Source organism: Odontomachus brunneus, unplaced genomic scaffold (genome assembly GCF_010583005.1).
Source record: "Odontomachus brunneus isolate Ranch 3 - 2012 unplaced genomic scaffold, Obru_v1 Obru_scaffold_012, whole genome shotgun sequence".
Lineage (NCBI taxonomy): Eukaryota > Metazoa > Arthropoda > Insecta > Hymenoptera > Formicidae > Odontomachus > Odontomachus brunneus.
In genome coordinates, this window is record NW_022639462.1 from 350,075 (window position 1) to 367,174 (window position 17,100).

The following is a 17,100-nucleotide window of genomic DNA, read 5'->3' on the forward strand; positions in this document are numbered from 1 at the left end:
CTCTTTCGCTCTCTCTCTTTCTCTCTCTCTCTCTCTCTCTCTCTCTCTCTCTCTCTCTCTCTCTCATTCTCACTCACTCTCTCACTCTCTCACAAACACATGGTGCATGTGTCCATACAGAGTAAATTAAGTGAAAACGAAGTCAATTTCTGCGCCATCGGTGCCTCCTCATTATTTACTCGGTGGAAACCGTGAATACGTATTTGTTTCTGTGAACACTAGTGTGTCTTGGCGTGTACGTACATTTCATGTACGTATTGTGACGTTTTCATTTGTTATAGCCGGTCGTATCATATTAGCGGCGTTAAGGTATACTCCGAAACGAAGACATTACGGGCATCTCGCCGTCATAATTAGCATTTACATCTAAGTGCATCCATCAATAACGAGTACCATCTCTCTCCTTCTCCTCCTCCCTCTCTTTCTCTCTCTCTCTCTCCCCTTCCTCTTTCCTCTTCCTTTCTGTACGCTCTAAATAAAACAGCGAAAGGCAGTCCGCAGGTGTTTAATTAGGTTGAAATCTCGGGTTCCCGCTTTAGAGCGACGGTGCGTAATAGAGCACTCGCATTATTACAAGAGTAACTTGATAAGGCCATATTAAGACGATCTGATAAAGTTCCATCATAACTTCCGATCGCGGGAGTCCGCATGTAGATATTTCAGAGGTGAAAGGTTAAATTACTAAGCTTCTGCTAAAAAATGTTAATTAAGAAATAACCGAAATTAGTGATAAGTGGTGATTAAAACTAATTATCCGTATGACGATATGAAGAATATGGAGTATGGATAAATTTTTATGAAATTTCTCCAAACACTAAAAAAAATAGTTTTGTAGTCATAGCGAAAATTATCTAAGTACGAAAAATTAGCTAAAATGTACAAATGATCAGCAAAGACATGCAATATCGCATGTTTTATATTTAACCAGCATAGATGACAAAGAGACAGAATTTCTACTTGAACTATTTGTGAAAGAACTTTGCCCATTTTCATTGGGATTTCTGAACCATCCGTGTTCAGTCATCAATCATATATAATACAGTAGATAATAATAATAATATTTAAGAAAAAATAGTTTTAGAACCTCACACTTCCGCCGAAAGTAGTTCTGATCTCTTAATGATATCATTCTATTCGTTTGATAGTTCATCATCAGAGCTGCTCAACACGTTTATTATTTATCTTTACACGATGTTTTAACGCCTTCAATTAACTAATGATTTTTCCTAAAGATTTCGCATCCAAAGCATCTCCCTGTCGTGATAGTGGTAATAAACAAATGTTGAAGGAAAAAATTCTATTAAAGAATATAATTGCATATGTGATGGTGCTCGTACTGTAGGTTGTTGCACTCATATTATGTCAATAATTTGGTATCTAGAATATGCCTTTCTAATGAAATACAGATACTTTCTGAGCATAGCAATGACATGTTTATTATGTTAGATAGCTCTGATGATGAACTATCGAATGAATAAAATAACATTATTAGGAGAAGAATTACTGTCGGCAGAGGTTTGAGGATCTAACACTATTTTTTCTTAAATATTATCATTATTATCTACCAAATTATATATGATTGATGACTAGACGCGGATGGCCCAAAATGGACGAAGTTCTTTAACAAGAAAGTCTCTCCGTGGCATCCATCTAGATTAAAGTCAGTCACACATCTTGTACAAATTAACTGTGGTGGACAGGAAAGACTAACGATAAGAGACAAACGAGTGTATAATCCTCATCCCCACCTAAAATTGCTTGTTACTGTTACTAGAATGCCACTGCCGACTGCCAAGACAACTTTCTAGCAGATACAAAAGCAGTGATAAATTTACACAGTAACATTTAGAATTCTATCTGAACCAGCAAAACATTTTTTAGTGATCTACAAAAAAAAGATTGAATAATCAAATTATCATATACTCAGAGAAATACAATAATGGCGACTAAGGTGACAGCTATACGAGTTTTGTGTGTGTATATATATATAGAATTATAATGTATATAATGTATAAACTATTTTGCAACCAATAAAGCGTTAGTTGTAATATACAATTATAAAATAGTTTATTTTGAACTCTCTCTCTCTCTCTCTCTATATATATATACAGTATAATTTACACAGAACTCTTATAGTTATCACTTTTTCGTTGCCATGTCTTTTTCTTCAATTGTACACGAAAAAAAAAGATTTGACTGAATTAACCAAATATCTGGTCGAATATGAACAATCCAGAAATTCTGATCGAAGTAACCCGAATTCTGTTTAAGTTAACAAGATTTTTGGTTGACTTAAACAGAACTCGGGTTATTTCAATCGGAATTTCTGGATCGTTCATATTCCACCAAATATTTGGTTAATTCAACCAAACCTTTCTCTTTTCTGTGTAGACATTATTGCAACGCATTTGAGGGACAAACGGGGGCACACGCGAGGTCAAATTTTCGGGTCCCGATAGAGGTGTGTCAGTGAGCTATTACACGCCGGTAGATGTTTAAAGTTATTCACGTCGTACGATATGCACCTAACCACCATAAATCCCAGGGGCCACGTAATAGCCGCGATCGCGATAACTTCCGCTGCACCCCGCGCTCACGAGCGCGCATGACGTTATTCGTTAAAGTAGTTCTATCGGGGATCAGGATCGAACGAGCGAAGTCTGAGGAGCCAGCGACGGTGGCTGCCTACCGTACGAAGTTGATGTGACCCGATCGGCGATAATTTTAACTTCGTTAAATCCGGACACGCGGCCATGTGTAAGCCGCCTCGCCTAACCCTAACGCCGACGCTTAACCGGGGCCGCTCGCGCGCCGACGTATTTGCGATTCGCGTCAAATCGCGGGCGCTTTATGCAAAATTTACGTGCTCGCGATAACGCGGTAATTTACGACGTCGTTGTGTTGTAACTGCGCCCGTTGCGCGTGGGTGAGGCCGTAATACGATCACGGCGACATGAATCTTTGAGGGAGCCGGGAGTCGTTCTCGGGCCCGCGCTCGCTTCCTCGGCTACGTGCCGGAACTTCCTGAAACTTTCGCTTTTGCCGTGGCAAAACGACGTTGAACATTTACCGCGATCAGGAAAGACGTGATGGACTTGGGAGTCCGTCGAACTCGCGAAACTCATTCATAAGGAATAAGACTCGCGATCTTCGCAGAGTGCTGCCAAAACAGCGCGATTGCCTCGCCGAAGAGTAATCTGAGTAACGATGTTGTAGCGGGCGCGCCGAAGCGAAGTATCGATGTCCACGACCGTCTGCTATCGGGCACGAGTGATATTGTTTGATTTGTCTTCGGAGAAGTTAATCGACGCCGTACATACGTGCGGTAGATTTGATTGAATCGCTCGACTTTCGCGACGTCACCGCCGACGCTTTGTAGTCGCAGAGCCAATACCTTCAGTATTGATAGCGCTTTGAAAACTGGCCGCGAATGACTGCTAATTCCGATCAGCATTTCCCGTCGTATTTGCCGAAGAATCACTATTTTGTTCCGCGTGGCGCGCCGAGTGATCGGGTTTCGTTTCGCGTTTTTACAGTTGTACCTAATCGACATGCGCGCGCACACTGTATCGCTTTTATCCCGCGGTTTTTCCGCCGGAGCATGCACATCATTGTTACAGAGAAAAACGATATCACTCTATCGATGCAACTGTTCGCGCGTGGATCCTCCATCGGCGAAACTAATAACGTTTCACGGATATCGCCCGGTTTCGCGCGAATCCGCCTTCGTTTCCATCGGTCTCTCGACGTATCACATTCCAGTATATTGTTGTTTTGCCGCTTTGTCCTCTTTCCTCTCTCTCTCTCTCTCTCTCTCTCTCTTACTTTTTCTCTCTCTCCCTGTATCCATCTATGCTCTGCGTGTCTCAAAAAGGTGAGGGGAAAGCGCCGCAATTAAAGTTCACTGGACGCGCGATCGAACAGAATGCGAAGAGGGGTGGGAGAGAGAGAGGGTGTACATCGCAGCTGTTTACAATTTATCGATGTTTTCCATCCGGCGATATTTGAGATCGGCTGGAACAAAAGGTGAGAGAGGCACGAGACGGGGGAGGACGGGACTCGAGTGCTTCATACGCGCGAGTACGGTCAGCCCGAGATCCACACTCTCTCTCTCTCTCTCACTCTCTCCCTCCCTCTCTTGGGCGCGTGTCCGTGCCAGAATTAAATTCCGTCGGGGTTGGATCTCATGTCGTGTGTGCGCGCGGCTGTGATACTTAATAAACGAAACGAAGTGACATCCGCGTGACAGTCAGGTGGGCCCCGGTTGAAAAGAAGTACCCACAAGAGTGACAAACCGTGAAAGAACGCGTCGGAGTCACGGCGTTTGACATTTCTATCGGAGAATAGCTGTCGATCGCTTACTCATTAAACCTGACGAGGCCGAATACGGGAAACTCCGAGTATGCGCAATATTATTTTCTCGTCGGTCAAACTGGTCAGATTTGTCTGTAATTTTGTCGTAAGAGAAAGAGAGAGGGACAGAGCCGTCGCATCGTTTACACTGCACTCTAAAGTATAATCAAGTATTCTCCATTGAAATTCTAACTTATAACTGATAGCTCAATTACAAGTGTAGCACCGCAATCAGTAAAATATCGCTGAGAAAGGGTCTTCTCCGTTAATAAAAATAATTATTTCCATTACTGCGAACATAGATAGCATCATTGCACGCAAGACGTGCATGAAGGCCGTTAATCTTATTGCAGGATCTTATTTATAATGGATTGGAACAAAATTAGATTTGTTGTAACGTATAACGAATTTGTACATTATAGATCTTGCAGTGAAATCTTGTTTCTCGAAGAATCAATGAATACTCACTGATCATCGGCCGATTAGTCTTTTTGCTGACTTAGTCGGAAACATTTTCATTGATTCACTTTAAAAGAGTATATGGTTACCGTGTTCGAGTTTTATGAGGATTTTAACGACTGAAAGCAGACTGGTTGACAGGAAAAAATACCCGGGAAAGCAAGAAATACGATAGACACAGACGAATAGGCGAACGCGGATGCGCGGAACGAAACGAAGCTAATTCGCGCTTTTTTTCCTAGCGTAATCCCGCTCTTTTCCATTTTTTTTTTTTTTTTGCCACTACAGCGATACATGACGGTGGCGAGATCCAAGGCTGCGACAGCGACGCAACATAGCGAAAAACGACACGAGCGTTTTCGGCTATGCGAAACACGTGACCGTGACATTCGTAATATGCCAACACCGTGAGCTTCTTATCGGGTTCACGATTGATCCAGCGGACTGCTCCAAGGTGTACACAGAGCGATTTCGAGCTGGCACGATTCCTATCTGATCGCCCTACTCTCCCCGAGTTACGCCTATGGAATTCACCCGGAATCCCGGCGGTCCGTATCGTAACACGCAGTCAATTTGTATGCCCGCTGTACGTACGTACGTGGGGCATGTAATACATGGTATAATACACGCGACGAATCCGCTATCAGAAAATGCCCGGGGCTATGAGAGCGCGCGTAGTGTGCGCCGCCATATGTGTATATGCACGTCGGCACTTACGCCTCTCCGCTCATAGGCTATTTGGAAATGGCGGCGGGAATTATGTAGAACAGATCGATGATCGTAATCGCTATTAATTAATTCTACACGGGATTCCCCGCGCACGGACACGGCAATCTCCCGCGGCCGTTAAATCGCACGCGACCACTGTTCTCGTTTCGATTGCGCCCTTCGAGAAAAATCCAACCCCGTTCCTCACGCATTCTAAGACAGAAAGGGAACAAGAGGCCTCGATGTCGTGTAGTCAAGAGCGACACGAGATATAAAGCCACTCGAGCAGAGTGAGAAAATCGTCCTACTAATGAATGTCGCAATTAGCAATCAATTTTATTCAAACAGAGTCATGTACACGGAGAGAATATTATAGTTTCTTTTCACATAAATTATCTTCAATTTTACTGTTTCTAGTAGTCCAGGAATAGACTCTCAGTATGATTTATCTGGCTAAAGAACACAGTAAATTTCGCCAGAATCATAGCAGATTTTGCTAGAAACATAACAAGTGTTTTAATATTATATTTCAGTTCCTAAGATATAAATAGCACATTTGAAATGAAAAAAATAGTGAACTATTGCGGAATATATCAGTTTATTCTTCGGTTACAAAGTCCAATAATAATTTTTACTAGAAAATTGTCATCGTGTGGACTCTTCGTTCGGTGTCCAACGTTCGAGGAAATGTATAACGAGGTACGCGAAGCCCGTCACGTTGCGCAAATAAAGACGCGTTTGCTTATTTAACATAAATAAAAATAATACAAAGGGAGCGACGACAGGCGAGAAACGAGGTGGTCACGTTTCCAAGAGTTCCGACATCTGTCGTAAACTCGTCGCGCGTTCTGGACGTGTCCGTGCACGTGCGTAACATTATTGCACGGAGTGTTAGCGGCGCGCATGCCGGCACAATGTAGCATACTTCAAACTCACCGGTGCTCTTTCTCGCGGCGATGTCGTCTCACGAGAGCAGGTGCATCGTTATCGCGATTAACCATGCTTACGCACGTCCACGCTCGCGCCAGAGTACGCTCACGAGTTATTTCGCGGGCGCGAAACCTCGGCGCGAAGAAGACGTGTCGCGCAGCGTGCACGTGTGCGGATCGCACGTGTGCGGCAACGCATGGCGAAGCGGAGCAGAACGGGCGGCTGCGAGTCGGCACATACATGTATATGTTGCGCGTCGCGGAACACCAAGGCGTCTCTCTCTCTCTCTCTCTCTCTCTCTCTCTCTACCGCGGCCTCGGCATTATCACCGACTAAATCCCGTTTACACCGACGCTTATCCCCGATTGGGAATCCGCTTAGGCCGACGTCGACAACTGCAGCCGGGGAAATCCCGGGTGACGGCACGACGCGACGTTGCAAATGAGGTCTTCGATTTTCAAAGGGAGCATCGTGTGTCCGCTCATCTTTATACGCGCCACGAGACATGCGATCGCCTGTGATTTTATGGAAAAAGTCGACACGCTGCACCGACACGATTCACTCGCGTATGTGCGTTCCTTTCACAATATCCATTCGATCCTGCTCTTAAAATAAATCAGTAAAAATGCTTCTTATTCAGATAGTAGAAGGACTGTTTCATGATATATATATATATATATATATATATATATATATATATATATAACGAATTTGTATATTACTAAGTTTCTGTAGTGAAATCTCCCACTTACTGAGAATTAAGGTGGAGTAAAGTAGAGGTGTTTTCACTAAAAAATCAATAAATATTCACTGATTATCGATGAAACAGTCCTTTTACTGACTGAATAAGAAGCATTTTTACTGATTTATTTTAAGAGCAGAATCGAATGGATATACAATATATATATATATATATATATATATATATATATATATATATATATATATATATACCAAAAACCCAACTTTCTACATTTGTAACATACACGATGAAATTAACGGCTTCCATACGCCTTGCGCGCAATAAAATTATTAGATTTGGTTTGCGGGTTTGAGCCGCGTGGATTCTTCTTTATCTGATTTTGACGTTTCGCGAACATTTTAGTCCACTTTGTTAGGGAAGAATTATCCAATGCCTCGACGTATCGTACACGCCGTATTTTGCGTTCGTAAAATGCATCACTAATGAGAATAATCGCTACCATTAACTGATCCTTTCAACTAAATCCTGCTTTCCTACCTAACACCTTGTTTCATCTTCACTTACATAATACTATCTATCCACTCATTCCTACATAATTTCCCTTATCTGAACTTCTATATTTACTTCAATACGCTAAAATCATCTAAACTCACGTTACCACGTTAACCAAGCATGTACACATTTATATCTTCTGAAGGATAAAAAACAGAAATGTGTAATTGCAGGAAGAGAGAAACAGAGAAACAGAGAGGGAGAGGGAAGGGGAGGGAAGGGAGAGAGAGAAAGAGGAAGAAATTATTTATTTATAAAAAGAAACGGTATTTCTTATAAGGAAGTTCTCTCCAGAGATTTCTATATCTAATGTAGCGAAGTTCACACTTCGATTTTACTTTAGAGAATGGAAATTTAGTTTCCTATGCTTCTTATATTTCCATCTTACGTTTCCTTTGAATTGAACGTTATTGTATGGGGAAGGCTGATAAGAACTTACCAACCGTAGTAAGGAATAGAATTGTACGAGGAAGAATAATTTTGTAGGACTACAAAGCCAGAAATACGAAGTGGGATAAAGTTGCGGAATCACTCGCTGTATGCAAGTATCTCGATACAGACGATTGCAGCACTAGCAGCGTTGTGAACGTTTAATTCAGAGCTCGCAAACTTTATTTATCTCACATTGTACACTTTCAGATCCAACATTTATCGCGATGAAACGAGATACTTGCTTAATCAAATTAAAAGCGCGAATTAAACATATTAGGTTTATGATTTCGCAAAAGCGACGCATGAGACAGAAACAGATGGAGAGGGAGGAAGAGAAAGAGAAAACAATTGCGGGTCCAGCAAAATTTATTAAACCACTGGCAGTTCGCTGTTTCACAAGTAGGACAATTACGAACGTATTTTGTTTTGTTTCTATACATTAGTGAATTAACTCGTACATACACGTCGTCTCATGAAAATTTTATTCGACAGACATGCCATTTGGCCACTATCAAGGCTATTAATTCTAGTCGTGAAAGATATTGAAGTGTGCTTTTTTAATATCGATAAGCGTTAATGTATTACGAAAGCTGCATCGATATAAAGTGTAATTGATATAAAAAATGTAATTGATATAAAATATAATTTTGATATAAAATGTAATTGATATAAAATACAATTTAAAATATCTGTATTTAATATATTAATATATATATTGCGGTCGCAGTGTCGGTTTTGTTCCCATTTTAAATTTCAAACTCTCGTTCTCTTTATATTAGTCGGTATACAGGGCCAATAATTATCGCATAATACCTGCCTTCATCATCGCACATTCACGATCACGCAACAGACTTAACGCGGTTAGTCTATCAGTAGCTACGTAGGAATTAGCCGTGTTGTGTGGCAGGCGGAAGCGAATGGATTGTAAACTGCGTGCGTCGTCAGTGTTCGGCGCGTTTATTTAAGCGGTGGTCAAATTATGCAAATCACAATAGCGGCAGCCGAATTGTTGGATGGGCTCTTGATGCAGGCTTTGACGTCCGGTACACTTGCACAATTGTGATTTATTTTCCGTGAATATATTCTCGATATCGTCGCGGCCGATTCGCCAGTTCGATTTTCGCCTACCGCAATCCATACCGCTTCATTATTCGCCCGATTACTCGCACGTGTATTTGCAAATTTACCTCGTGTTTATTTTCACAATTCAATGCGTTTTTTCCTTTTTTCGCTTCTCATTTTTCGTTTCGCTACATGCGTAATACTGACCGGGACAAAGGACGATGGATAAAACGATCTGATTTTGGCTCAAAAAGTGTAAGTTATATATTATACACATAATATTACATTTTTAGGTCGTTGAATATGATGGTAGCATTTTCATCTATCTAAAACTGATTCAAAATTCGCCTTAAATATGTCGAAATAAATTACTCCTAATAGTACAATAATTCGATTAATAATAGTTATGTTTTAATTATTTAATTATTTATATTATAATTTAGTTTTATAACTTTTTCCACTGAAAACTAAAGAAACACATCAAAATAAAATACTTCATAAAAGCTAAATTTCCTTATAAGTTCTTTAATAGAACCTTTAACAGAAAAAAGTAGTGAGGAGGTTTACTATTAGCCATTTTAATTTCTTTAAAACTGTACAAGATACGCAGGCACACATTTGATAAAAGTTAAGATTCTTTGAATAAGAAAATTGATTATATTTTTTATTTTTATATCATATTGGTTTCGCCATGTTAAATTTAGCATTTTTAAGTGTTTTATTCTGAAATATTTCCTCAGTTTTTAATGAAAAAACATAAAACCCTAAACTATACTACAAGTAATTAAATAACTAGCAAAAATCATCACTAATCGAATTACTATTACAAGTGATTTATTTTGACATTTTTAAGGGAAATCTTGATCACTTCCCCACGAGTTTAGATAGATAAAAATGTCACCATTATATTATACAGTGACCCAGAAAACATAAGATTACGTAAACTTATATTACACTTTTTAGGTCAAAATCTGCCCATTTTCCTCAACATCCTTTGCAATCTGTTGCTTCAACGTTGTTTCAAGTTATTCTAAATTATTTTTGAGTGCACGAGATCACAAGGGACAGAGAACGCGGGTTTTAATATTCATTATAAACCGACGTCGTAAATGAAAGAGTTATGATAGCCCGCTTTGTGGCGAACTCGCAAATTAACGACGAGCACGGCGCAGACGGGGCTGTAATTAAGCGCTCGCGCGAAACAGCACGCGGACTACTGAAAATCCGTCGTCCACCGCTCATTGAGCAACTAAAATCTTTTTAAAAAGTAACGAAGAAGAAGCCGCAAACCTTTCTCACGTAAAAAATTTCCATCTTAAGACATTACTCCGGATCGAGACGTGTTAAAATTCGTTCATTTCTGCACTCTCGTTCGTGGCCGCTTTCTCTTCTTTCTTTTTTGCGCCTTTGTGCGAATATCACCGTGTACTTCCCTCTTATTATGGCGTATAGCGGGATAAAAGGGTTGCGCGGTCGCTTAAAAGGATGGAAAGCATTTACGTTGCGGAACTGCTTTACGGGAATACGGAGAGATTTCTTGCATTTGCATTGATATGGATCGCTCGAAAAACGTGTACTATTCTCTAGATTTTTTGGAGTGAAATTTCATTTGAAACATACAGTTACCACCGAGTCACTCGAATTCAAGCAATTTTTCACTTATAGAAAGTAAACGCTTCTCAATTGTCAAATGAATATTTTCACTCAAAATTGAAGAGTGAATCTGATGTACGCAATCCTGCATAACACAGTTCAACAAAAAAATCTGCGGCGACAAAAACTAATGTTTTTGAGTAATGTCTAGGTTGCTGAAGCCAAATCTGCCAGTAAAAAATGCCCATTATGTCAGATTTTTGAGATAAATCAAGTAATATGGGTAAAATACTGCGTTTTTTGCAATATTTACCATTTTTTTGTTATCAAATGAAATTTTATTTTTCAATTTCATTAACGCCATTTTAAAATGCTATTTTTCACTTGTAAAACGTATTTTTATTTCTTACTGTGCGATTTTTTTCACAGACTTATAAACGTTTTCCAAAATGTAAATAATGTCGGATCCAAATCGGCTGATTGAAAGTGGAAAGTAGATGGATTTGTATGAAAATGAGTATCCTAGGGTTTTCGGGGTCTCTGATACCGAATCTGAACTCAAAATTTCGAAATTCAAAATGGCAGGTCCAATATGGCAGACCGAAATAAGAAAAATGACTTGATTCGGATCAAAGTCAATACTCGGGGTTTTTGAGGTTGCTGCTTACGAATCTGAACTCAAAATGACGAAATTCAAAATAGCAGACTCAACGTAGATGAATAAATTGATAAATTTTAACGGAGGAGCATAAAAGTTAATATTTATAAAAGTGTAAAATTTTACATTTTGGAAAATGTTCATAACTCGGTGAAAAAAATCGCACAGTAAAAAATAAAAATTCATTTTAAAGGTGAAGAATAGCACTTTAAAGCGACGTCAATGAAATAGAGATATAAAATTTTATTTGGCCATAAAAAATTGGGAAATATGGCAAGAAACACAGTTTTTTACTTATGTTATTCGATTTATCTAAAAAATCTGATAGGCATTTTTTACTGGCGGATTTGAATTCAGTGACTTCGAATTTACTAAAAAATAGTAGTTGCGATAAAAAAAAGTCAAATTTTATCGGACAGTGTAATAGTCCTAATATTTTACAAAAACCAACTTCTCAATTTGACGGAATTGCTTCCTCGAAATAAACATATTAAGTTATGATGTACGAATATGTAGATATATTGCGCATAATCGAAAAATTCATTTGAAACTAGAATTATAAAATGTTAAAGCTATTTCCCCGAATTGTTTGTGCTCTACCATCACAGGAACATGTCCACTCTAATCGTTTGAAATACTCGTTCAATTTCAAGCTGGGTGAAGCATTTATTTTTGCGATTTCGAGTATTTTTATTATCACTTTGACTGAAAATACTGCCACTCCTATTAAATGCGATTCAATTTCAATAAATTTAGAGTAAGTCTTGATAGTCCATATTTTTAACACATTAAAAAAAAATATATATATATAAAATTATATATGCAGAATATATCTAATATACATAACATAAATTATATACGGGATATGGAAAAATTGTCGTAATTTCTTAATATCTTGGAGAATATGTATTTTTCAGAAAAAACATCTCCGATAATAATTACACGGTATTAAACACGGTATTAAATAATTTATCGAGGGATTTTTAATTTGTTTTTCTATTAAATAATATTGTTAAAACTATATCAAAGTATTATCTTTAAATTTTTCAATATACACTTCCATTTTTATTACATATTCTTATAGTTAACCTCGATACATTTCCTGGATAGGTACGTTTTGCGTCAAAATGAAAGCTCTCATTATTTTTCTGATTCTTAATTATACTTTTTATTCAACACAAAATCGACGTTACAAGATAATATATACATCGTATACATTAATTTACGATGCCTGAAGATATTTTCTGTCGCGGAAATTATACTTCACTAATGGAACTTTTTATTGCGAAGAAAAATAATTGCATGCCCACCGGAAGCGTTCAAGTTTAAACTTTGTAACGGGCTTCGCTTGACGTCTCTATGATCGCTACAAGTGAAGATATCGATGGACGTATCGAACCGCGTTCTCGATCTGCTCCGTCCAAGTGGAATTGCGCCGTCAGCTGTCACGTTGTGGCAGGTCAGCATTCCTGCACTTACAATGTTACCGTGCGCGATATGGTTGGAACGCGGCCTTGCCCCCATGTACTCTAGCCTCGCAAGTGTGAGACCATTCACCCGACTCACACACGGCAACATGCATCGGTGCACATCGCGCATGGGTGCGTTGCTTAGGCCGGTATTCATAGTCGGATGTTATATTTAAGACCGTCTTAAGTTCGTCTTCAGGTACTCCGTAGCCAATGATCTGTATAGCATGTGAAGATGAACTTAAGACAGATAGATAATCTTAAATATAAGATTTGGGCACATGTTATGGAATTCTTTGGAATCGAGCGGAATATTGTCGTTATTCTCTGCACTGTAAAAACTGATATGTTAAATTTAATACATTTCATGTGTCCCAAATCATCTCATTTATGTGTAAATTTAACACCAAACAAATGTGTTAAAAAATAACACGCACAATATGGAAAAAATTAACACAAGAATTTAACATTTGAATACCGTTAGGAATCACAGGTTGTGTTAAATTGACATATTTAATAAGTTAGACATAGATTATGTTAATTTAACATTTTTATTTCATCACACACAAAACTATAGATTAATATTTCTCTCAAATGTTACAGTAACATTTTATTTTAGTTAATTTAACATTATACATATGTTAATTTAACACAAACTGTGATTCCTGACGGTATTCAAGTAACGTCGATTTTGTGTTGAATAAAAAGTATAATTAAGAATCAGAAAAATAATGAGAGCTTTCATTTTGACGCAAAACGTACCTATCCAGGAAACGTATCGAGGTTAACTATAAGAATATGTAATAAAAATGGAAGTGTATATTGAAAAATTTAAAGATAATACTTTGATATAGTTTTAACAATATTATTTAATAGAAAAACAAATTAAAAATCCCTCGATAAATTATTTAATACCGTGTTTAATACCGTGTAATTATTATCGGAGATGTTTTTTCTGAAAAATACATATTCTCCAAGATATTAAGAAATTACGACAATTTTTCCATATCCCGTATTAAAGTATTAATTTATCAAGTGTTAAATTTTTGTATTAATTTCTTACATATTATATGTGTTACTTTTTATCACATTTGTTTTGTGTTAAATTTACACATAAATGAGAGTGGATGATTTGAGATGAAATGTTAAATTTAATACATCAGTTTTTACAGTGTAGATTTCTATTGGTTTTTTTAGGGAAAACAAAATTATTTTGATCAGAATCAATTCTGAAAAGTTCCCTCATACATGCCTTGACTATAAATACCATAAAATTCTTGAAGCAAAAGTTAGGTTACTGTCCGCCATTTATAGGGAAGAAATGAAAAGCCCGAAATGACGAAGCACGCTGCAGCTTCTGACTCGCTCACTTATTTATTTTCTCCTTACAAATAGTGGAATTCCAGTATTGCGTGTTAGTTAGTGCCATCTAATAAGAGCGTACAATATCGAACGCGATCGCGATCGCGCAGAGATTCGAATGGGACGTCATTCGCGAACGGATAGACGCAGAAACATGAAATAAAGGCCAATCTTTTCGATCGATCTCGCGTATGTTTGCGCCACAGTTTTTGTTATCAAATGATCAAAGAGCGACTGTGGTCGAACGTGTCGTGATAAATTTAACTCCCAGATTCTTTTTTCTTCTTCTCTTCTATTGTGACGAAAACGATGTTGTTATCGTAGATCGTAGAAATAAATGGAACGTGGCTTATAAGATAAATAACTATATTTCAAGAACAATTTGTCTACAAACGTTGATATCAAGAATCGAGAAACGTATTGAACATGAAACAAGCAGAGTTGAGATTTAAAATGATTTAATTTCTTTAATCAGGTAGTTCGCAACCCTCTAGGGAGCTCAGCAGGGAGCTCGTCCTGCATTTAAATGACGAAGAAAGTTTTCTCTTTCTGTGCAATCAGGGCTTTCCCTAAGCTATTTGAGTGCCGAGCGTGTCTGTTTTGCATGTGCAATTAAATCGTACGTTTGTTCAAAGGGATTTTGATTAAAGAGTGCAATTCATCGGGCCATTATATATGGTCGCGATATCACCATAAAATTATCACGGAGGAATCCTACTTAAAGGAGAATGTCAAGATGCATGAAACGTTGCTTAGTTTTGTTACTCTACTAAACGAATACTAAACGAGTAAAGATAGTAAATGGGCGACAGATCGGCCGGAGAGCGTATGCGAGGAGTATCGATTGCGCGGGATGGGTCGAGATCCGCAAACGCATTATCGTACTTCGCGCCTTATCGTACTTCGCGATTCTCGCAGGCGGCCTTATCATACTTTGTGATTTCTCTTTAGGCGACGGAAACGTCAGTTTCGAGGAATTCGTCGAGATCGTCAGCAACATCGGCGCGAGCACAGCGGCACCCACCGATCAGCATCAGGAGGAGCAGGAATTACGGGATGCATTTCGGGTGAGTGGAATAGGCGTCAGCCGTGCTCGATTTGTTTCTTCCCGGTGCTTCCTTATCGTAGCCGACGACACTGTCGCCTTGTTCGATAGATTCTCGCCCGCGCGCGCGGATAAATTTGCGCGCGTTGGATAAATTTTAATCGCGGTCTCACGTAGACGAAACGCGTTAAATGTCGAGCGCGGCGTATTTCTTGCGGACCCGGGCAATTTTCGAGCGGATTACCGGGATCGCTTTCACTCAACTTTCTTCCTTACGTCGTGAGAGTGGAGAGGATTTGCTCCAGCTTGCTCCTTGAAAGAGAAGATAGAAGTGGTTTCTCTCGCAGTAAGACGACGTGGCGGGAGCCGATTTTGCAAATTGCGCCTCGACAATTTCTCATTTAAGATGTAACATCATTTGAGGAATGCAAAAGTTCGCGACATGATAGTCGCACATCTGAACGTTCTGTCCAAATTTGGTGCATTTTATTAACAAGTATTTTCGCCGCGCAGTCTTATTACTCGCCTCACGATTCTACGGTGAGACGCTCAAACAAGCGCGAGTCGATAAACGTGGTCCTGGATGGGCGGGATTTTATTCGTGGAAATCGCGAGACAGCGAAAAACTCGAAATTTCGAGGTTCGTTGCTTCTCGCGGAGTGCAGTCCTCGCGATCTTGCTGTAATACAATAAATTCCGAGCAGTCGCTCCGCACCATACGCGCCCCTCCTCGAAATTTCCGACACGTTTACCGTCAATGTGAAAAATGTATAGGGCCCCGATGACATCGACTCGCAATACCCGCGGATACGTATGTATGATACGTATGTATGATACCGTTATTTAAAGCGGCACGTGCGAGAGGACGCGAGGAATAAAGGAAATCTTTACCGGGTAACCCTGAGCGCGCGCGAGGGAGCGCGGGAACGACATGAAATACGTGTGCATGTATCCGCGGATAAGCAGCTCGATGAATGGCTCAAGAAGAAATTGCATACATATTTGCGCTGCCGCGAGGAAAATTGCACGCGGAGCACTCTGCGGAGCTGCGCGCTTGTTGCCGGGAGGAAGAGAACGAGATGAGAGTAGAATTTGAAATGCGTGTCCGCGTCCGCGTATCAAAACGAACGGAAACAATTAACAGACCCCAAAAGACCGGCCGCGCGCGCAGAATGTTCTCGAGTAGTGAGATAATCGGCGGATTTCGAGTTCATTTCGTCAGATCTTGACAAACGCCAGTGGGAGGCCGCGGGGATACGAGGCCATCGATGCGGGATCATATGCCTCGACTTCGACTAGGTGCGAAACGCCGGGGGTGATGAAGGGATCACGAAGCTTTGCATTTTCCTACTTGTTGTCACAGCGACGGCTTTCTTGTATGAATAATGCATGTAACTGTGTCGTTGTACAACACGTAGCTATCTTTCGCTTCACGTCAAACTGCGGATGAACCGGGATCAGCGCCGCACGCTCCTCCATTTAATGCAGCACGGCACCCCGGACTGATGTCGCGAGGAAAAGAGAAAAAGACAACAAAATTCGCATTCCGATCACGTAATGCGCCGTCAAGATCGGTCGCGTTTCATGCTAAACGCGCCGAGATTTGTCGTGACTTCCTTAACGAGAGATCCGCCGTGATTAAATCTAGAAGTACTCCCGGCAGGAAAAGTATGAGCTGTGTACGCTTGGAGGGAAAAATGGCTACTTACAGAGCCGCGGGCGTAATTTATCGAGAGCTTCGGAAAGTTTCTCCGATGAGAAAAATAAATTCACG

General features: G+C 39.7%; 1 protein-coding gene across 4 annotated transcripts in view; it reads left to right on the forward strand.

The window, feature by feature from the left end:
• LOC116840868 (neo-calmodulin-like) overlaps nucleotides 1-17,100 on the forward strand; it is a 99,672-nt gene that overhangs the window by 56,464 nt on the left and 26,108 nt on the right. For all 4 annotated transcript variants that reach the window (XM_032808168.1, XM_032808166.1, XM_032808165.1 and 1 more), the window contains exon 4: nucleotides 15,233-15,348. In XM_032808168.1, the coding sequence (XP_032664059.1) occupies nucleotides 15,233-15,348 (116 nt within the window). The remainder of the gene's footprint in view (nucleotides 1-15,232; nucleotides 15,349-17,100) is intronic.